At 41.7% G+C, this 23,406-nt stretch overlaps 1 protein-coding gene across 1 annotated transcript in view; it reads right to left on the bottom strand.

Annotated features, from left to right (window-relative positions):
• The window catches only part of DIS3L2 (DIS3 like 3'-5' exoribonuclease 2), a gene marked incomplete at both ends in the record, with an annotated part of 151,631 nt that overhangs the window by 115,024 nt on the left and 13,201 nt on the right, over positions 1–23,406 (bottom strand). The window contains 4 exons of the mRNA XM_082003901.1: positions 10,225–10,326; positions 14,467–14,520; positions 19,866–20,008; positions 20,310–20,468. Coding sequence (XP_081860027.1) covers positions 10,225–10,326; positions 14,467–14,520; positions 19,866–20,008; positions 20,310–20,468 — 458 coding nt within the window. The remainder of the gene's footprint in view (positions 1–10,224; positions 10,327–14,466; positions 14,521–19,865; positions 20,009–20,309; positions 20,469–23,406) is intronic.

The following is a 23,406-nucleotide window of genomic DNA, read 5'->3' as shown; positions in this document are numbered from 1 at the left end:
CCTTTCCTTTACTTGACAGTGACGGCTGCCACCACACCTAGTCTTTGGGCTCCATTATATCTTAGCCACTGATAGGAGTCACCGCATGGGAAAGTAGGATGGTGGGACTAAAATGATGTCAAGTACCATGAAGAACATTTTCCTTTTTGCTTTACAAACTTTTGAACCTTATGAGAGGGGAGCCATCCGCTTCTATGCTTCTTTTTTTTTCCTCTACAAACGAATTTTAACAATGCATATCCTGCCAGGAAACGTTACCATGCATTAGTGATAAAGCGTTACATAAAAAGGTAAATTAAGTTTCCACGACGTGAATCTGAGCTGATAAACATATTACATCCACAGTTCAACAACCGTGCAGAGAAGAAAAAAGAATAAACAATTTTAGAGAAAGCTTTGGGAATGGGGGGTGGGGAACAGGAAGAGTAGATAAAATAATGCCATGCTGTCAAAACATTGCTCTGACTATGCATGAAGCACAGCTACCAAACTAAATCAGATTAAACTAACGGCCATCCGTTAACCTTGGGTACATGGTACAACGCAGACCCGAAGAGGTGAGCTCAAGCACCAGCTGGCTTGCCAACACAGCGCTCGCCCATGGCATTAGACCCTCTGCTCAGCTAGGGAAACAAACTAGAGCCAGACGAGCTGTTTATTCTCACCCAGCGGTGGCAGCGGCGGCGATGCTGCGCAGCTCTTCCGTACGGGCGGCAGCAGCTCTGCTCCTGGCTGGGTGACGCAGACACCTGGGCACAGTCACTGAAAAGGATCCCTGGTACGTTCCCTCTGGGACTGCTCTAATATGGAGATACTGAAAGAAATTCGGAGGGAGGCCATACACTGCCTCTCTAACACCAGCAGCTGATTATACATTTAAGGGACAACTGCAAGGAAACGGCAGAACAGAAAGGCATTCGCGAAGCTCCACAGTTGCCGGGCCGCTTTGCCAAGAGCGCGAGCCTAAAGGTCAGGGGCTGGTACTTGGTTGGAAAGAGACTGCTGAAATGGGCAGCGAGTTGTTCCCAAGGCAGTCGGGCTGTGCGGGGCATGGGTCCCGCAGCAGCATCAGACACAGCTGGGCTCTGCCCAGGTTTGTTGTGGATGGGACCCTTCAGACAGGATGCTTGTCACCAGACAAGCTCTCATCCTCACACCCGAGGGGAGAAGAGCTATGAGTCCAAACCTAAGCCAGACCATCACAGCAGCTGCAGTCACTACAAGGGGCTACTGCTGCAGACCTGGTTTTCACAGAAGAAAAAAAAAAAAAAAAAAAAAGAAGAGTTAGGCAATCTGACATCAAAAGGAGTGATAAAACCCTGGAGGAAATTCAATTTACAGGAAAAAAAAAGTCAAGGAGGGCATAGAGGTGAGCTAACCTGCTACTGTACTAAAGGCTTTTACCAGAACTCCCCTACCCCCTGAACAGTCAGGAAGAAAAAGCAGCTGCTGAGATAACCTTCCACTTCACACAGCTCCTTGGGGCTTTCCCCAGACAGCAGCAACCTGGCAAACACAATGCCATGTTGGATTTAAAGAGACCACAGGAAAAGAGATGCCAATTTCTATAGAGATTACACACAAAAGTGGCCAATGCTTATTCCAACAAACAAGGAAAAAGCAAGGAGAACAAGAACAGAGGGATGTCTTGGCAGCTAGCTAATTAGCAAAAGCATTACAGTTGGGACTTCCAAGCACCAACAAGAACTAAGCAGGTTATATACCTTTATGCAGGATTTTTTTTTTTTTTTTTTTTTTTTTTAGACAGAACAGAGAATGATGTCTGGGCAATTCTTTGCCAGTCACTTTGCAACCAAAATACACAAGTGCTAATTAGATCATGCCAAGTCTTCATTTTCACACTTCCAAAGCTGCTCAATTGAAAGTCTGTGTTTTGGCACCACTCTGTTTTAAAATAATTTAGATAAAGCTAAAAACAAAGAAATGCTTCAACCCCAGGAGATGATACAGCTGAAGATGGATGAGTCATTAGTATACTAGAAACCTAAAGAACTCATAAAGAGACATAGACAGACCTACTTTCATGAAACAGCTATTGCCTACCGTGACAAACACAGGAAACAAAAATAAACCCATAGAAACAGTGAGAAAGCAAGGAAACATATAAAAGTGACTGCATTTTTCAGCCTAGTTAGTAGAGCAGCAGTCTGTGCTGCAGTATTTTCCTAGAGTCATTACCAACAGTTTTTAAAAAGCATCCGTGTAGTTAAGGCTCAGACAAAAACTGGAAACTGGGACCTTCAAAAACACACACTAGTTGCCTTACCAGTGCGCGCATGCTGAGAAATGGTGTCAAGTATACAACTACTGAAGCAGTGAGGAATTTGTTGGAAAAGATAATCAGGAAGAATTATAATTTATCTTTCAGTGGTTTGAGTGGCACCTCTGAAACAAGAAACTTGATTGAAAGCATCACTTGCAATTCTTTAAGATGTTGCAGAAAGACATGCTGCCACAGTTACAGGTTCCAAGGCATTGATTTGTACGTTAATTGGGTGAAGGATAATACCAAGTAGCAAGCAAGTAAGACTTCTTATGTTAGCAGTGTTAAGAAAATTGCTATTGATGCATATAAATCACTGGCCACCTTCCACTGCGTGACAGTGCACCAATAATAGACTCATTCCCAGTTCTTGTGATGTACCTAGCAGTTCGGACATTAGCTTCAGAAATTTGAGAAGGGAATCCGCCCATATCAAATAGTGTCATGAAGCTAGGAGAAGAGAGAGTGGGAGGCCAGGAGATGTCCTCAACCTGGCTATGCTTTGCCTTGTCTGGAGGAAGACACAAGAGCAGTGTTTGGGAGAAGGCACAACCATCCCAACCCTTGGAAGCTGGCAGCACGCTGATTCAAAACCAAACTATTAGACTTCAGACAACTTTATCTTAGATGGTTACAAATTACCTTGTGCCAACAACAAATTTAAGGCAACCCATTCCTGATGACAAATTTCTTCCTTATCTCCAAGAACCACATAGTTATAAATGAGGTCCCACATCTTGCCCCAAAGAACCTGTTGTCAAAAAAACCCTGTCACTCCTCCAGCTGCTGCAATTCTTCATTTACATAAATTGCCTCTATTTTAGATTCCTGGTCCCTCTGATTTATGGTTTTAAGAAAAACAAACATGAGTTAAGGAAATAAGGGAAAAGAGTTAATGAGCCACCTAATTAGTAGCTTTGACCACATGTAAATACTGCAGCAAATTGTTGTTTCTCCACCAGCCGATAACAAGAACAAACATGCAAATAGATATGTAGCACTTTTCTTCGGAACTTGGGTTACAATCCAAAACCACCTCACCTAAGGATTTCAAAGTTTAACCACTTTTTAGTGTCACAGTAGCTCTTCATTTCTCCAGCTATCAAGCTACATTAGGGGCACAATCTCCTTAAAAAAAAACAAAGTATAACATTCATTGTACAAATTTTAGGCCAAACGGGACTTTTATCATCAGTACATGTTATTTAAACCTATTCCTAATTATGTGAATCTGAAAGAAACCCAGACTATTGAAAATCTGGACAGACTTTCAAGAAAGTGTTTATAAAAAGTTAAGTGAGTTTAATGTGCATGACATTCCAAAAACCAATCCCCATCACAACAACAGGTATCCTGACTCCCTATTATAAGGTGCGGGCTCCAAATACTCATGCAATATCATCAAATAAGTCTCCAAACTGGCAAAAACCAAGCAGTTCTAAGAAATACTAATTCCACAGGATCCAAGAACTAAGAAAAGTCAAAAATGATAGTGGTTATATAAGAGATTGGATTAAGAATAATCTACTGTGATGTGTGCATATTTACAGAAGACTTGGAAGAATAGACTTTAAAACAATCACTTGAAGAAAACTTAGTTGTTAAAGGAAACAATTTGCTGTACTAGATTATATTCATGTGACCAAGAAAAAAAAAAAAGAATGAGCAGGAACAGAGATCAGGTATTAAATGCTGGCTTGACTCCTGTTCTAAAGTAAGATGAGATGCCCCCACGAGCACTTCCATTCAAGATGAAGCTCTTTCAGCAACACGCACTGAAATTTAGTGGTACAGCCTGAAGTCAATTCCATCACAAGGGGTTTACCTGCCATTATTCCATTGGGGATATAACAACTGACCACGTGTGAGATGAATGATTATTTAATGCTTGACTGTTCACCTAAGGTAACGTTTTTATCTTATTCTGCATCTGTGCAGCCAAACCACATCTGCAATTTGATTCTGCACTGGTGGGACAGGATGCAGGCAGTCAATAAAAAGAAGTTTGCCTTGCTACCTAAGCAATTTGCCTTCTAATATCACTCTTACCCAGCACCGAAGGAGGAAGAATAAAGAAGACATTAGATTGTTCAAAAACTCTGTACCTTTCTTGGTTTTATTACCTTCTTTATTATTTGGGATCCTGGTTTTGCCTTTCCGATCAGAGAGACAGAGGCAGGCATTGACAGGAAAGGTCCTTCTCAGGAAGGTAAGGTTGCTCGCAACATCCAAAAAGCTGGTATTTCTGTCTCCTTGTTTTACGCATCCAGGGGGAGGCAAGGGATGAATGCAGCACTGGGTCATGGCAATCCAGATCATTACAGTAATTTCATCATTATATATCATAAAAAGCATGCCAGGTCTTGCTATTAAAACTCACAGTGTTAAGATATCAGTTGATTCACTTCAAGTGATATTTGATTAGCAAAATGTGAAAGCAATATCTGCAAGAAGAGCAATTTAATGCCATATGTGTCTCCGTGAGCAACACTTCCCATTTTCTCAGCTTTTTTGCTATCGATCTACTGTATTGCTATTCCATACCCAGCCAGTTTGGATCTAAGCAAAGCCTGGAAAGAGCCATGCCAGCTCACAGCAAAGGTCCATAAGGCCTGGCAGTGTGGAACAACATGTGGCCATCCAGAAAATAGCACAGTCAGAAAGTAAGCATGTAATGAATCTTCTCCAGATTCCACCAGTTTGTGGTTTGGGGATATTCTGAGATGGTATGGGGACTGTACACACATGCATGCGACCATCAACTTACAGCCCTCACTGTAATGTCTACAGCAAAACAAATTTAAAAAAACACAACTACCCTTCCTCCCTACAGCATCCATCAACCTTTCAGATATTCTAGAGCTCTGCTTTTCTGGACGTCTTCCTAGCTGGCTTCCCACTTTACTCCTGGATATCATGAATTACACTTGAACACTTTCAGCATGCCAGAACACTTACTATTTCAATAATGACTTCTCCAGAACTTTTTTTTTATTATGAATGTAACGTTTCCAAACAACATTCTTGATTGTTAGACTCAAACGGTATTGCTGTGATAACCCTCTAAGAACCCCATCTCCTCCTCAGTTACTGTTATCCTTACATAAGGATACATAATGGGAGATTTTGACGAAGAAACCTACTCTCAGAAGGATTTGGTTGAAATGAATCATTATTCACCAGGACAAATACAAAGCTAGCATCCCCTCTGGACAATTAATGGTTGCATTTTCACCAACAGTTGGAGGCGGTGACTTGCCAGGATACATAGCTCTGGTCAAACTATACATGGTGATATTTGTGACGTCTGCTTCAATCAAATTGTTCCTTCTCTGTGTTTGTTTGTAATTATGCCAACAATAGTCACAGCTGTGAAAATGAATTGTAGTTTATGTCTTCTGTACAGAAAGTGTTTAAATATTTATCTCTGATGTAAGGCTCTAGAAGAGGCAGCTCTAAGATCTCCTGCTGCACTGTATTGTATCTGACACCTCAGTGTTGAACAGAGCATACGCTTTCATGAGCTATAAAGAATTACTATTTCTACCACTTTCGGACACTTCATGACTAAAATGCTGGACCCATTATCCTATTATCCAGCAACACACACTGCACATAAATGAACAGTTCTACATCCTTGGCCTTAAAGACATTCTGACAAGATCAAAAGAACCAGCTGAAAATAGTACAAAGGAGTACTTTAAGCTGAGGAGGAAATGATTCATGGAACAACAACAAAAGATACCACTTGCAGGCACTGATTTCTGAGAAACTGGCAGGTTAATCTGTCATTATTTTACATACATATATGTGTTACTGTTTTAATATGCCACTACTGCAAGCAGACGCAGAACTGGAGATCTCTCCTGCATATTGTAGCAAGCAATGGGGGGGGGGGGGGACACCCAAAAATTCCTTTCAGGCAGTTTTGAGCAGCAAAAAGTTCTCATCTGGGTACTATTTTCAGACTAAGACTCTAAAATTTCAGTCATAGCATGCAATGCAAGAGACGGTTGTCATGAAAAACATTCCAGGTTATAAACTACTACTCTAAAAGCACCAGAGATTGGGCCAGGAATCCAAGCCCCAAGTGATATCAAATGACTTATTATGCTATTTCCTTCCACCAAAGAAATTACATCTTGCAAGAAAAACCAAAGCAGATATCTGAAATTAAACAAATTCTGTCTGGCAATTAAGCAGACGGTAAAAGAGCAAAAAGAGGCTGTGAGGAAAGATGGGTTAGGTTTATGCTTTATACTGACACACTGCTTCCCTCCTTGATGAGCCTGAGAAATATTGCTGTAATCATCATATCAACATTTTTTTTGCCTTCCAGTAATTATGCACTGTATAATTGAAGCTCCTGAAATTGATGTAAGCACAACTCCATAAGATATAATAAGAACCCACAGGTGAAAGTTAAAGTAGTGAAAATCAGTCAAGAAATAAAGCACCATTTTTCTTTTTTATCAGAGTAGTTGACAAGGACTGAGGTAAATCCTCTGTCACTGGCTATCTTTTATCTTGATGTTCTTCCAGAAAATAAAGGCACAGATTCAGGGAAGCCCTACAGTTTGAAGCAAGGGGACAGTCTAGCTGACTGCAATGATACTCTGACTTCATTTGCTAAGAGTAGGTTAAGTACCTGGAAAAACAGTCTAAGTCAAATACCTTACTCTGCAAAAGCTAAATATTTGAAAGTTACCATAGCACCTCAATATTCCCAAGATGTAACGCAAGAGGACAGGAGAGGAACCTCTGAAATACAGTCGCCAAATGTGGTCACCGCAACACATGCTGCTCAACCTTGGCAGGAGGCTGACGGCCACCTTCTTCAGGAGATCAAGATAACACAGTTCAGGGACAAAATGTCTCTCCCTCAAGCCAGTGGTGCCACACTGAAATTGTTGGATCTTAATTGGAACTAATAGTAAACACAGAAATACGAACTGACAAACCGATCATCGCTGAACAGCAATCAGCTCTCCCAAAGGATGTATGAACAAACAGAGCTTTAAGACCAGACAGAATAAGCACAGGGAAGACCATCCAAGCACTTGATGCACACACTGGGAAGGACGTGATGTTGCATAATTCAAGCCTAATAAATGTCCCACCACTGAGCCAGGAAGTGGAGGGCTGGTGGAAGGAAATAATGCTGTCCCTCTCAAGAAGGTTACATAAAGTATAACCATGCATCTAGAGTATTTCAACATTCCCTTATGTTTCACTATGGCATTTATACCTGTGTGTGAGGCACCACCATTACAGGCTAAGCAGAACACAGTATATCCCTGGAGAAACTGCTCTCCAGCCAGTGGTTTTCTCTCACAGGCACCTGACCCACAAAGACAGACTCATTGGGTACAGGGCAGCTCTTAACTTTCTCAACTCTTCAAGCAAACACACAGATTTCCCTATCCAAAATCCATAGTTTTACCAGTCACAGGTTTCCCCCCTTCCTCCTATTTACACACATAAATTGAACCAACCTTCCAGCTAAGTCAAGTCCTGCCATTACTGGGATGCTGTGTTACACTATGACTTTGCACAAAGAGGTTCATGGCAGGAATCACCTGCATTAGCAATGGGAAGATCTTCCCCCAGAGCATCCAGAGGCCATCCAGGGTGCTTGAGACCTGCCAGGCTGTAACAGCAACTTTATCTTATGCAAGACACTGGTTTACCAGCTCTGTTCTCGGTGGAGCACAGACTAATGGGTTGGGAATAATGATGAGCATGCACACCTCAATCCTAACAAACCAATATGTACAGAGCCTTTAAAACCTCCTCAGAGAGCATCAGTTATACCATACATCTGATATACATTTTTCAAGGAAATAATTGAAGCTGTTCAGTTTGTTCCAAAGGCCCAGGCCGGGAAGCAGAAAACCCTCAAGACACCTATGTGGCAGCTTTGCAGCAGCATGAGACTAAACAAATGGAAAAACCTAAAATAGGTTGCGACAGTTTATCATTGATCAGTATGAATTTCTTGGCAGAATGCAGTATCTTTCAGTGCAACTTAGTGGCACCTTTCCCAAAGAACTAATACAAACACGAGCACATAGCAAGAGATTCAGGGAGCTGGGGAAAAGGGATGTCATCGCTGATTAAGTTGCTGATGGCAAGAAACAAAAAATGAGACTACATAGGGCAGCACCTGTGCAGCTGAAAAACATTACTGGCATGTTCCAGCTACTTCATTTGGCAAGGTTAAATTCACCACAGAAGGATCATAATCATACTACAAAACACCAAAGTCTTGTAAATTGCCTCCTTGCAGTCAGACATCACTTCTCCACCAGTTCTATTTATTTCGGCATTTTCCCAGGACAGGGAGAATATTCTGATCCCTTCCTTTTGTATTCATAAAAGAACAGTACTGTCAAACATATGAAGGCATAAGGATATGAGAGAGAGGGGTTATCTTTGTTTACAGCCAGATATAAATGGAAAACTGCAGACAAAGCTTCCAGCTCAGGCAACCTCTATCAAGCCTACAAAGAAGCCCTTGTGCTGGCAGGTCCTGGCAAAGGATCTAAGCACCCAAACTATTCCATTTTTCCAACTATATGAAATGGTCTAATACAAAAGATAATTCATGTATATGGATTTGGTGATACAAACATCACAGCTTTAGTGAACTCTGATTTGGACTCTTGAATAGCTATCAAAGAAATTTTGCTTTGACCCTCAACGTTGGTTTTTACAGGTTACAAAGATTGCAGCAGACCTCTTATATTTGTATATGAATATACCTGTAATATCTTAGATTCCACTTTAGATTGCCTTTTGCATACAGCAGTTTCGCACTTACATGTGTCAATAAATACTTTGGTTCTTTACTCATTTTATGCATATTTAAAAGGAACAGGCAAGTTTAATATGTTTCAAGCTATTATTTAATTTACTATTAGATTTAAACAAAGAAGGTAGAAGGTTTAGCAAATGACCAGACTGAAGACCTTGCCTTTGCAAGACTAAAATCACGTAACTTCAAAAACAGGCAGAGAAGACAGCTAGAACAAGTAAAAAGCACCAGGCCAAGGTAATTCAGACCAGTCCCCACCCTGCTGGAATCACCCTCATTATTACTTTTGTCCCAAAGATATACAATAGTCTTTAAATCCTCAATAAGAATTCAAAAAATATGTTTAGAAAACAACTTGTGACAGTTCTATTGTGCTTACGTGTAAAAACCTGTGTTAAAATTCCTCACAGTAGCTTACATCTCCCAGCAACTAACGGAGTAAGAACTTTCCTTGCACAAAGGTGTTAAAAGATAAACCCGCAAACAAGATAAAATTATCCAGACGTTTGAAACGACTTTGAGCTTGATCAGTGAAGGAAGAAAAACCCAGGTGATCTTACTGAAATTCTCGGACATGAAAATGAAAAATGGATTGTCCCACATTTGCATTGCTCCAGTTACTTCACACGTTCTTCATTCACGTAGAGAAGCATATTACCACAAAATCTGGAGTGGTGACAAGATAAGCTTTCCATGGACTGAGGACCCACAAATTAGAGAGAGTTAATCGTTACTAAAGTTTTGCGAACAGCACTTGTCAAATACAGGAGCAATTTTAACCACCTACACAGAGCTATCCAATGCCACAGAATGAAGACAGATAAATAACAGATATCAAAGGTCAACTCTGACAACCATGCTTTGAAACAGTTTTGTAGTCAGACTTCTCCATACAGTGACAAAGGAGGCCATTCCATGCAAAGAGTGAGGTTTCAACACTTCAGGTATCACTTCTTCCAAACATTGTAATGGATAAAGTGTTTTAACGTACAGCAGCATAAACCACAATTTAGCTAGTCTGATTTATAGGAAATTCTCTATTCTCTGGCTCTGGCTCTAAGTTAGTGAAGAAAACAGTAATAAGCTCTTTCTGTCAAATCACAGAAAAATATACTGAACTGACCTTCCATTGCTCCTTGGGAAGCAGTTTCACTACGACGATGTCACCATTCAGGGTTCTGTTGCGAGCAACCACTCCATCAATAAAGATATCGCGAGTCCCATCCTAGTCAAAGAGGAAGAAAAATAAATGCCAGACCAAAACATGAAATTACAGTTGTTATGAAGTTCAACACACTGTCACCAAAAAAAAAAGACACACCCTGGTGAGACAAACATCCTGCAGTTGTGCACAGAAATTAAATGGATTCACCATATGCCCTTCAACATGCAATTATCTTTCAGCAAATAAGCTCTTTTGTATGTATGTGCCAGCACAGTAGTTCCACGCTATTTATTCAAGACGGAGCCAAGCCCTCAAGATGTATTGTCTGCAAGCTCTGCTCAGTTCCTTCACAGTTACTCTTGGGAATGGGTAGCGAGTTTTCTGCAGTCACAGTTCTTCACACACGACATTCCCAACTCAAGCACTCAAAGCTATTGTTTAGAATACATTTATTACAAGACAGTCTCCACACAGTGCCCCGTGCAGAACTGCCTGCTGCTCTCCTGTTGAGATGGGAAAGCAGGGACACGCAGCTCTGGGATCAGCAGGTCAGTCTGTGAAGGTGACCTGGACAGAGTCACTGGGCATGCAGTCTCTTTTTTAAAACAAGTTAACACCATATATTCTTCATTTGGCACAACTAATGTTAGAAGAGATTCCAAAGAACGATGACCACAGATGCCAAGTGCAACCCAGAAGATCTTGTACTGTAACAGACATGTTAGAACACCTTCCCTCAACAGTCTGGGTTAAACATCCTTGCGCAAGAGCCTCTACTAATTGTACACACTATGACTATCCACCCCAGACATGTCTGACATACAGCTCATCTAGATTTAGTTTGGAAGATTTTCTTCATGGGGTGAATAAAGATGAAGTTTCCTGAAGATACCAACACAAAGGTTTTAGTTTTTAAAGGATTGCCAGTTTTGTCCTTTTTTTGGCTAATTATTGACAGTGTTCTTGCTGCTTTCATTTCTGTTTCTCCATAATTCAATATATGAAAAATTCCATGTGTCTGTTTACAGTGCCATGAACATGTCAAATGATGTGAGCATTTAGTATCAACATGAGCAGTCAACATATTTTTTCTAGAGGGAGCTATCTTTGCTTAGTTTTGAGGTACAAAAAAAGAGGGTGAGTTTCTTCAGATTAATACTTCATTGTCTTTCAATGAAAAAAGAGCCTCACAAGAATTAAAATCTTAATCACAACTTTATTGGCTTCTCAGATACACACTCCTGAGTCTCATATACTTGAGTAAATCCAATCAGAACTACCAGTGTGCTTAGTCTCCCAGAAAAACCTCTTTTATAACCTGAAAACATGAAGCCCTAATATCACATAAATATCTTACTCTGCTTAGATACCAACACAGTAAAACGGCAGAACCCTGCCATGACGTGAAGCTAAGGCCGTCCTCCAAGAGACCAAATTACTCTTAGAAAGAAAAGCAGCAGCAGCTCAACAGCTGTGTAAAAGCTGCCTCCCATGACAAGATGTAGAAAAATTGCAAAGCCTCTTGGACCAACATAATTCAAATTGGAAACTGTTCTTTTTAAAAAGCCAGATTTTTTACACATGGTCTTATTCCTCATTTCTCCCCACCCTTTCCCTTCTGCCCCAAGTCTTTACCTAAATCCACCACATACAGAAGAAGAAAAGTTCAAAGTCACTTTTTAAGGAAAATGTCTGCTTTTTTTGTCTGCACCCATAGCTGCTCTGCACTGCAGGACACAGGCTGGCATTCACAATAATTTGTTTTTCTACACTTTTTTTCCTCTTCTCCTGTATCCAAGAAAATGTAAGGCAGACCCTTTCCCCCACCCCCTATAAAAGCACCTGATGTGTCAAACCAACTAGTTAAAACTGCATCTTCATACTCTCCAAGAATCTTGTCTTGAATTGCACCCAGTCACTCAAACCGTATGTGCATGCGCACCTATTTTACAGCCGTTAGTTTCAATATGTGCAACAAAGCTGTAATTAGGAATCTGCCATCAGATTGGGGTTTTCTCCAAAAAGAAACACTTCTGTATCTACAGCTCCAGGCTCATGACTGTCGGGCAAACTTAAGCACTTCCAAGAATGCTTGCGCATCCCACTTTTGCCTTCAGTGTCCCCTTCCCTGCACAGCTGGCACTTCAGATTACTAAAGCAATTAAAATGGCACCAAATCACAACAGAACACAATCACTTGCAAAGTCTCAGCTGCTCCCAGGGTGCATATACTGTATTGGCTGCAATGGCTTCAAGACTTCTGTGGCCCTCTCCAGGGAGCACGGCACTTTTACTGCTCCGTGGCCACCTATGAATATCACTGACAGTGCACTCTATCCCCCTCTGACAAGAGGGAGATCTGAAGTGCTTTCATCTGCTCTGGAAGCGTGTTCCACAAACACAGCACAGCCACAGTCACTCCAACACTTGTGCTCAGCATTATCGTTCTTCAAATTGACAATGCCGTCATTTCAAACCACACTACTGCGTGCAGGGAAGGCACGAGATATGAGGCAGAGATTTAAACACTTGGGCCCACTCTCTGAAAGGCTTTTAAGAAAAAGGCCCCAGGCTTTCCCCTCAGCAACTTATGCAACAATGAGACAAGCAGACAGAGCATATCTGCAGCAAGAAACACCCTGGGACTTCTGGTGTTAGAAGGTGAACAGCTGTTGCATTTGAACTCCACAAAGCCATAGCCAAGTCAGAGCTGAAGAGAAAGGGGTACAGTAGGACAGAAAGGGTGATTTTTCACAGCTGCAGTTCTTGCCGCACCTGGCAAGTGATGGCAAATCCTGCAGAACATGAAGGCTGCAAACCCTCCATTAGGGCAAATAATATTATACAAAGTATAAGCTTCCTAAAGCATCTGTCTTAAAAGTGAGGACTGTGCCCACACCAGCCAGAGCCATCTTCATCCAGGTGTTGATTCTGCATGTTACCAGGGAAAAGGGTGGTCCTGGTATTCAGCTCCACAAAGAGAAGAAAAGTAGAAAGATAGCAGAGATCAGAACCTCGGCTAACCCTCCTTAATATATGTATTCCAGCAAGCAGTTGACTGCACAAGGCAAAAGCTGGATACTAGGGGTGATTAGGGGTAAAGCTTCACATCCAGTTAAACTCATGTAACTGGACTTCATATTTAACTTCGCATTCTGTAATTTCAGAGAATATGTTTAAGAGCTTACACTTAACCACACCTACACGGACACCTGTAAAGGAAGGATCACAGTTCCTTCCTTCCTCCCTTACACACACAGTGCTGCTTCACTGACGTACCCGAGAGCTGCCCTGTACTTCTTCCTCTAGTTAATCTTAATCTACTTTGTGCACCCCCAACCCTCCTCCACCCCTGTAATGCCAGCCTCCTCTAACAAAGCAGGCTCCAAAACTTTATCCCAAATGAACAGCGTGAACTGACAATGCCATGAATTTAAACGCTTTCAATCCAAGCTCCAAAACAATAGCGCTGGCAGCAGCAGGGACAACAACAGAATCAGTGTTTCACTGGCTCAGGGCAGGCTCTGCCTTCTCTGTCTCACACCAACAACATATTTCAATATGAAACTTTCTTACTGATGGTAACATTTTGACCAAGTCAGTTCCAGCTAAAAAGCCTTGGCTGTGCCAGCCATGAGGTCACCTTCCCTCCTGGAAGTCCCTGAAATTGCAAGAGCCCTTCTTTTCTGTCAAAATAAGGGAAAGAAGAGGCACAAGCCAGTCCCATGTGACAGAAGCACATCCCAAGGCAACCAAGATACAGTTCGCACAAAAGCGGGCACATGAAAAGGAATCACGCATATTATTTCTGGAATGACTTTCCAAATTAGCTCATGCAGCAGATAGAAAATGGAGAGCATATTTGTTTAGGGAAGATTAACTTAAATCAGTGGAAAATCTATAAAATCTCTGCAGCCATAAACCAAGGGTTTCCAATTACGCCGTCTGGTGGTCCTCAAATCTGAGTTCAGCTGGCTTCTGTGGGACACAGCAGTATCCCCAATTTCAGCACAAGCTGAGTAGTTCTCTGAGGTATGAAGAAGCGGGATTTGTTTGGGAATATTTGATTTAAAAGAAAATCCAGATCATGTTCATTTATTCTAATTCATTCACCCCTGAGTGACCTTTTGTGCACAGCATAACTCCTATCTTAATGCACCTTTACTTATGAACTTTAAAGCATTGCAAAATTACACTTACTGGAGACGGAATGAAGGCTTCATGGTACTTCTTAGGATTTATTCTCAAGGGTCCCTTAAAAAAAAAAAGGAGAAAGATTATGCCTGAATCTTATTAATTTCATATAACATCAGTTAAATTAGAGAGCCGTGTGTAATGTATCTACTGTGAAACATGAGAGATACATCTAAATTTCCATTATACATTTCAAGTCTTGACAACTTAGCATCCCAGCAATTTCAAGCCAAAAGGCAGTTTCATGATCGGCTTAAGCTGATCTACTGCAGTCTGTCATCAAAGAGATGTTGAATCATTAGTTGTTGCTGCTACTGGGTGAACTGAGGATCCAAGCCCTCCTGTTCCCTTTACATATTTTCTGCTGAGCACCCACCAACTTCATTAACAAACAGACAGTAGAAACAATTTGTTTTGCTCTGTTTTGGAAAAGGAGGGTGTTGGTTTTGCTTATTTTGGAGGACAAGAGGAAAGAGGAAAAGCTGACCAGCTGAGCTTTCATAGCAGCAGGTATCAGCTTTAATGGAGCTCTGGCTGCTTAGGCTGTTCCTGCAGACAGACAGTAGCAGTAACTCTGTGATAAAGAACATTTCCAGAGAAGAATCAAAAGGATTTTCCAAAAACAAACATTTAAAGTCTAGAGGATTAAATTCTGTTTAAACAGATTTAGAGTCAAACTACCTTAAATACATTTGAAAGTCCATGGAGTATCTATTTCTGCTTTGTTATCTGCCAACTCAAAGCTCATCACCTGAAACAAATTCATATCACCCCTCCCAAAATAAACCAACTAGTTTTGCTGCTTGCGCGCAGGTCCATCCAAGAGGAAGGGAGAGCCAAGCAAGGAGTTACAGGCTGCGCAACAGCGCTGTTCCCATCCCAAGAGGGTCCTGGGAATTGTGACTCAGGTGGCTGCAGTTAAAATTGACAGCATTTGATTATTACAGAAATACAACTAGCTATCTGCCTTCAGACAGGCTTCTGATTTGGGCTGAAACTTTAAAACTTTCTCCACTTGTGTATTTGAAATAATGTTGGCCAATCTGTTGCATGAACAGATTCCATCTGTTTGCACTTCTGTGTTAAGCAATCATAGGAACCTCTCACAGGAATTGCTTCCTTAAAAAAATTACATGCCGCAGTGAATTTTTATGTATTCTGGGAAACACTCAGACAATAGGAAAATAAAGCTGATTACATGTGAAAGTTTTGCTGCCTTGAAAAAGAATTTGCAGATTTATGAAGGTTTTCCATTGTTTTTATTTGCTTAAGTTTGGAAATACCAGCACCATATATTCTATATTCTTCAGGCATTATTTGAATACTTTGCTGTGATGTCTTATTTTGTGCCTTATGTAACTAGTACCAACAAGCACACTAGCCACATGGCAGGCACAACCCAGGACAACAGCACGAAAACAAAGATGACCCACTGGGAGCAACCCTGGACATACTTTATGCTTAGGCAAAGTGAGAGCTAATTCGCTGTCATCAGTCTCTATTAGCACTGGTACCCACTGATGGAAAACCCTGCGGTCTCTTTTCTCCCCTTATTTCCCAGAATCAGCCATCAAAAACAATATGCTGTTAGTAAAGGAAACTGCTACAGAGAGAAAGGTAAAAATGAAAAGGAATGGTTGCTCTGCTTGACAAGGAGTCAAACAATTCCCACACCAGCATCTACACACCAGCACAAAGCAGATAAAGGAATATCCTGTGTTGCTCTGCAGAATCCCCTTGAATAGTTTGAGACAGCTGTCAATCAGCCACGTGCAAATGCCCATTATGCGCGTGAAAAATCAGGTTGTGCGTCCACGGTGCAGAAGGCGCTACAGCAGCTACATGCACATGCATGCCCAGCTCCAGCAAACACACAGAGGAGCAAAGTCTTACCATGTTTACCGTGCAGCAGGTTTCTCTACATTTTATATGCACTACTTAATTACAATCAGCATTAGAATTCTTACGACAAGTAGCATTAAAATACTTCAGCTCTTTACTTTAAGCAAGGAACTCCCAAAATTTATCTTAGAAAGCAGATGGGCCCTATTATCTGTGCCTATGAAAATCCTATTTACAATGTTGTACATTTCACGCTGTGATATCATATCTGGAACCAGTCACTCTCCCCATCTGCAATGAACAACTGTTCACATATGTGTATTAGGGGGTGAGGATCTGGCTGCAGAGTCTCATGATGTCACACTAATGTATTATTTTACAATAGCTTGCAAATAATAGCTGCTATATTTATCAGTGTTTTTATGTCAGTAGGGCCTTTGTTTTGAAAGGGAAGAGAAAGGTTTGCAGGAAGGTTTCTAAAACACTTTCTGATGATTCAAGTCAGCTTCACACATACTTGCCAAAAGTTTCTAACCTTACTGAGCTTCCCCAGTGAGATACAAAAAGTTCATTATTTCTCAAGTTGCTCTGGTAGAACTAGGGCAGGCAATACTCAGACTTAACTTCAAGCATCTCAAATCAAGCAGTTTATAACAGCTATCATAACACATATGCCTAGATTCATTTGTATGTACGAAAAAAAAAGGTCCGCATTCAAGTATCTGCTTGCAACCAAGGCCACCTTTGAAAAAAACTCCATGAAAATCACAGAAACCCTAGCCTTCATACCCACAAAAGAACAGCTTTCCAAGGAAAAACACCCTCTCAAGAGCAAAGCAGGCTCTGCACTCTGTATGCTGCACACTCTCATTCTGCCTGACCCCAGCAGCCCTACAGGGAGGGCCTCGGAGATGCTGGAAGCATGGAGCAGACATGAGTTTCTGGCTCGTGCTTCAGAGGATGATTATGGTCCTTTGGGTCAATGTTCTTTAATACGTAACCTGACTTCATCTGTTGTGTATGGCCAACATCATCAGCTTACGTAACTACACAGAAGTTATTCAATCTTGTTTGCCTTCAGACAAGCCAGTGTGATTCTAACCAACCTGATATGCTTGGTGTTTGCTCATTGCAGACAGTTTTACAGGCGGGGAAGTGAGAAGTCTATGCACTCTTAAGTGCCTGAGCTCAGATCCCCTTTCTTGTGGATGGACACTTCCACACACGTTGCATGATTAAATGAATTCAGGAATCCCGCAGGGCACACTTCTCCATGCTGCTTATCAAATACTGAGTTATGTCAGACACAGTACCAGAAGCCATTAAGTCTAATATTATTGACAGACGTCAGCACCCATAAAGATAACACTTTTGTCCTTCCTGATCTAGGACTGCTTAATCTTCAAGACACTCATGTTTTATCTGAGTGATCTCTATGTCTGCCAGTAGTTTCCGTGGGCTGGGCTTTCAGGAGCATTTAGTTGCAAAGCTGCATTGCCAGGGTCCAGCAACATCCTCAGAGGTCATGGTTGGGTCTTTTTTCTCTAACAGATCTCTTAAGTTCTCACACAAAAATATGCAGATCCGGTGTTTCCAGGACGCTCCAGAGGCCAGCCACTGCTCAGAGAGTCATGCTTCTGTCTGGCTAGCACTCCAGTTTGCTCAGGACCATCAGATTCAGACCAACAGGTTTGTTCTCCTCTTCCACAGGCTCTTGCGAACATTGTTGCAGGTTACCATATGAAACCAATGCCCTGCTCTTGGATATTAACGTAACAGGTATTTGTCCACTATGTATCTCGCCATTGTACAGAACAGTGCTGAACATTCACTGAAGTTGCTTTCAGGTTCTCACCTATCCTGGTTAAGACTGCAATGATGAATGGTCTTGATGAGATCATAAGGATGAATGAGCTGAAGATGAGAGATACCGAGCTGGGATGCCCATGATCTGACACTCAGCCCTAAATGATTAAATACAGCTTCTACAGCTTCAGCTGTTTCCCTGAGATGTGGAACTGGATGAAAGGAAAACAGATACAGGCTAAGAAAGCACACATGACTCTTCCAGTTACGCAGCACATGACCTGGAGTAGACACTATGCACTTACAAGAATTAGGGAGTCTTTTGCCAGAGAACATGCAATCACAGGTCCTCTGGGACTCGGCATTTCAATGGGTTTCTCAGGTAGTAGTCAGAGTCTGATGTGCCTCATCTGCAGCTGCACTCAACTTCACAGGCAGTCTACACACACTGCACTTAAAGCTATCAGGCTGTGTTACCAAAAATAGGTGCCAAAAACACTCCTGAAGGTAAGGCAGAAGCTTTAGTTGCTGCCATATGCCCCTGCAGCCAGGGCGGGTGGAGGGGTGGAAGTGACAGCTTGAGGCTCCCACTTCCCTCACCATTTGCTTCCCATTGTGGATGTCTACGACAGTCTTTAAAAAGGCACTAGCCTAAGGTCTGGGTAGCCCAGTGGACCACTCTGATCATCAGCAGGGATATGACGCATAGTCATTTTTCTAAAAGCTAAGAGCTCATCAGATTGGTCTTCAGGATGGAATCCTGAATGTGGAATCCTCATCACACCTCCAGAAATTATGCCATTATATTATTATACAAGAATTACTACACAATTATAAGAAGAAATCAGACAAAAAGTGAGGTGATGCCATTTGCAACTTCAATGTATTGATGAAAGTATCACAACCTCAGCAGCATTACAACACTAATGAAATGGCAGTGCACCTGTCTGGGTAAACAATGCCTCAGCATGAGTGTCTGTCATGCCCTCACTGACTTCCACCTGCCTTTCTTCCCCAGCCAGCTTGATCTCACTGGGACGCCAGGTGTGTCCTGAAGAACTTTACACCATGTGAGTCCAAAGAAAATTATGCAAGCAAATCAAGGGTCCAGTACCCCTGCCTGGCCATTTGATATTAATTTAATCAGTTGCATCATAGTTTATAAAAAGTTATTGCAATGCCCCGGTAGGCATATCCCTATGAGACCACAGCATTACCTGCACCATCACTCTCCCTATTTTTTGTGTGAGGGAGACTTCTGGGAAGAGTTAATAGCTTCAAAAAAGAAGAGTATATATGGAAATGGAGGCATCTGCACCTCATTGCTGAGGACTAATGAACATCTTTGTGAGGAATTTCAGCAAGAAGTATCTTGATAAGGGCATTCATCTTTACTTAGGCTGACAGAGGCTGCCAGCACCTGCTGTATTTGAGCAACATTTGTAAAAGCAAGTGCCTCCACAGTAATGACTACCATGGCTAGCAGACCATCCAGACAGAACTCTGCAATTCATCACCAGTGTGGATCAGAATTTTACAGAACATGCAATCAAACCAAAAACTATACTTCAGCTGAATTGTAAAAGATTCCATTCCACTTTTAGAACCTTCTGAAAAAGGGAAAAAAATATTCCTCTGGCATCTACAAGTGGTACATCAACTCCCTGTCATGCAACGAACTGACATGGATTTCCAACAACTGGCTGTGATTTCCACAGACTTATCACAAGAGCATGGACGTTGTATGTTCCGGGCACCTGAATTAGCTCTCCCCTTTTCAGTCCTGCTGAAACATCTTCTTTTGACATGTAGGCTTCAAATATACTCTTCTTCCTCCCTCGAGTGGGTTTATTTCGATTCTTTCTATCACCTGATGTTGGGACAGCAGTATAGGATCCTCCTGCAAACAAAAATTCATAAGTGTTACCTTATACACCAAACTTGCCTATGTATCTTAACAGCAGCTGTATAGAGGCTTTGTATTCAAAGTTCAACTTCTGAGAACAGTTTGCCTAGAAATACTGGCACCCGACTTCACAGCACCAAAAAGCCTGGAATAATCATATTTTACAAGTAATCGACAGTCTTTTACAGCTCATTTTAGAGTTAAGAGCATTCATCCCAGCCCATCTTTTAATAGTGCTGAGCATATGCTTCAAGGCAGCTTATTCCTGAAGTGTGTACGCACTCTGCTTTAATACCTCTGGGAGTTCCCAGTTGTCTAGGATTTATTCTGCTGTCTGAATTGTTCATTGTTTCTGTCTGCGATTCAGAGAGTTGCCTCTTCCTATCGAAGTTCTGGGGAGTTCTTGCAGATTCAGAGTTGTTTCTGGTCCTTGCAAACCCTCTCTTTTCTGCACCTGAAATCAAAGACAGGTTTGAAATAACAGGGGAGGGAAGAGGAACCCTATTGCCAGTTTGTGGTCCTGGTGAAACTCATGCTCTGCAGTACTTCATATGTGAATCATGCTCTTTATCCAAAAGAAATGATGTGTTCATTAGTCCATTTGCAATCTGTTGGCTCTTTGTGCTTCTTAATCCACCACTAACTTATTTTAGAATAAATAAAACCCTGGAAATTACGATACTAAAGTTGGATACAACCCTTCCAAAATCCTGGGAAATTCATTAGAGCATATAAAATGTGAAATTGTTAAACTGCTTCCAAAGCCTCCACCCCATTAAGCCCCCAAGTAGTGAGAAAATATAACTTCCCTACAACTTAATTAAGCAGTTCAGGAATCAAGGAGAAAAAAAAGTCTCAACAACCCACTCTGAAGTAATTAACTTTTGAGCTACCAGAGGCAGCACAATGACACCGCAAAGAAATGCCAAGGTTCCAAATGTCCAGCCTGCTCAGAATATGCCACGATCATACGAAAATATTCTGCAAAGACTCACCCCTTCCTTCCCTGCCATCACCTCAGCCCCTTCCCTACAGCCAGGAGAGCAAGCAGCAGCTTCCAAAGCGTATGCCAACGCTGTTCCACGGATCAGCACATTGGAATGCAACCCAGCGCCGTGCAGCTGCCCTCTTGGCCCTCCACCTGGATACTGAACATGTCATCACAGCTTTGCCTTCCAGCCCCTCCTGGCTACGCTCCCTGGGTCCAAGCTTGTACCTGCAAGTCAGAAAACGTGCAATGCCAACTTATTTGCTACGGGGCTAGCCAAGTTACAAGGCACATTTTTTATGTATAGTATCCTTCACAAACAAAATCACAGATTGCTTTATAGAATTAAACTGAAGCAGCAAAAAAAAAATGTTTACAAAGCTGTACTTAAGCAGAGATCTTTGGAAAATATAGTACAATAAGAGGGAACTGCTACTTTAGCCAGTCACAGACAAAAAGCAAGTTCCACATATAATAACAGGCAAATCAGCAGGAGGAGGGAGGGATCCTCGTAATTCAGAAGAGAAGTCACCAAGACAGGCAGAGGGACTACTCAAGGTCTCGGCTCAGACCAGCCCAGGAAGAGATTAAATGCCACAGCAGCGTCTCCAAATGGGACACTGAAATGAAGAGGGAGTCTCTGTGTTCAGGGATAAGAGCAACGTAGATGGGCCTCTTTTTACATGATCAAACTTCTCATACTCTGCGCACGCTTTCAGGGAGGAGACTGACCAAGGGAGGTTGCAGCTGTAACACAGCAGGGGCGAAGCCGCAAATTTAGGTTGCAACTGATGCGAACGAGGCAATGCTACCTGTATGGACCACACGATGAGACAGAACTAAAATTAACTGATTTGCAAACGCCTAACAAACTGATTTGCAAATGACCTAAGGGTCAAGAGATGAAGTTCAAAAACAGACACCAAAAGTAAAAGTATGGACTATAGATCTGAGCAGAATAGCTTTTGAACTGGCAACACTGTTTACTCTGGATAGGGTTTTCAGAGACATTTTGGTGAAGGAATCAGACTTAAATTGCAACAGGTGGGATCTTAGGAACACTATTAAAAAAGCAAGGCACTAGGCTGATCACCCAGAGAGGTCACGCAATCTGCTTTGCGGAAGGTTCTTAAAAATAGGTGAGACAGACATATGACAGAGTTGGTCTAAAAAGAGTAGTTTTTTCCTTGAGGTAGTGAAATGGATTACACAAGCTTGTAAGGTGCTCTAAAGCCCTCGTTTCTATGACAGCAAGTCACAGAAAATACTACTATGAATTAAAGAACTTGGGATAAAAAGGAGGCTAAATCTTAACATGTAATGAAGAAGGAAAGGAAAAAAAGAGAAAATTAAAATGTGTGGCGGGGGCTGTGTGGTGTGTAGAAAAAGTGTCTGGTGAGTTAGGAAGTGAGCTGAGAGTCAGAATTAGCCACTGCAGAACAGAGCTGCCCCAGCACTTGCCATGGCCATTGGTTCAGAAAGTTTGGGGCCACTACTGCCAAAACCAATGCACAGCAACAGCAAAGGGTGGAGAAGCACCTTTCCGTGCTGAAAGGTAAACACTCAGAGAGGCATTTGCACATTTTCACCACTTAAGCCTTTGGCTTGCTCTCTAGTGGGATTTTTCATCTGCTCAGACTCAGACACAAACTCAAGGAAAAAAATTTACTCAAATGAACAAACTGCTTCGACATAGCTGGCTTGCAAGCCAGTTTACACACAGCCGCTTTGGATAAGTATTTGACCCCACTGGCCGCAATGTTTATGGCTAAACAAAACCACCCCTGTTACAAAGCCACAGACAACTGTCACAATTAGCATTCAACTGGAACACATCGAGTTCTGCATGACTCTAATTTCTTGTATTTCTCCTTTTAAAAGAGCGAGAGCTAACTACAGGTTGCCATCTGTTTCAACTAGGTTCAATATTTGCTTCTATAACGCATCTGTCCCCTAAAACTAGAATTTAGAAATCCTTCTCATGATGGTGTCCCTGCTGTCCAGCTTTAATATTCTGATGAAGGAACAGACATCATTCCACAAAGCAAACTGTAACTTGACAATGCTACAGATAGCAGGGGATATATTGAGACTACTCTTTCTGAAAGAACTATCACTAACTTAGTTAAACTCTATTCCAGCACCAGGTGTGTCAGAAGTCTGATTTTTTCTGTGGTGTTACATTTGTGCGGTTTGTAAGATACATCAAAATCTTTTATGGTAAGAAGTCACACAAAGCAGTTACACATCCTAGGCATTAAAGTAATCAATGACTAAACAAGTAAATAAATATAACACCAAATTAAAAATAACTTCAGTAGAAGGGAGACTAAGATGTAGTGACTGAGAGCTGAGGTTGGTTGATAAATCCTAACACGAGGGTTAAAGCAACCACAATACACCA

This window comes from Phaethon aethereus (genome assembly GCF_964289735.1).
Source record: "Phaethon aethereus genome assembly, chromosome: 9".
NCBI classification, from domain to species: Eukaryota; Metazoa; Chordata; class Aves; order Phaethontiformes; family Phaethontidae; genus Phaethon; species Phaethon aethereus.
Note: the sequence above shows the minus strand (reverse complement) of the source record. Positions and strands in the feature narration are given on the sequence as shown.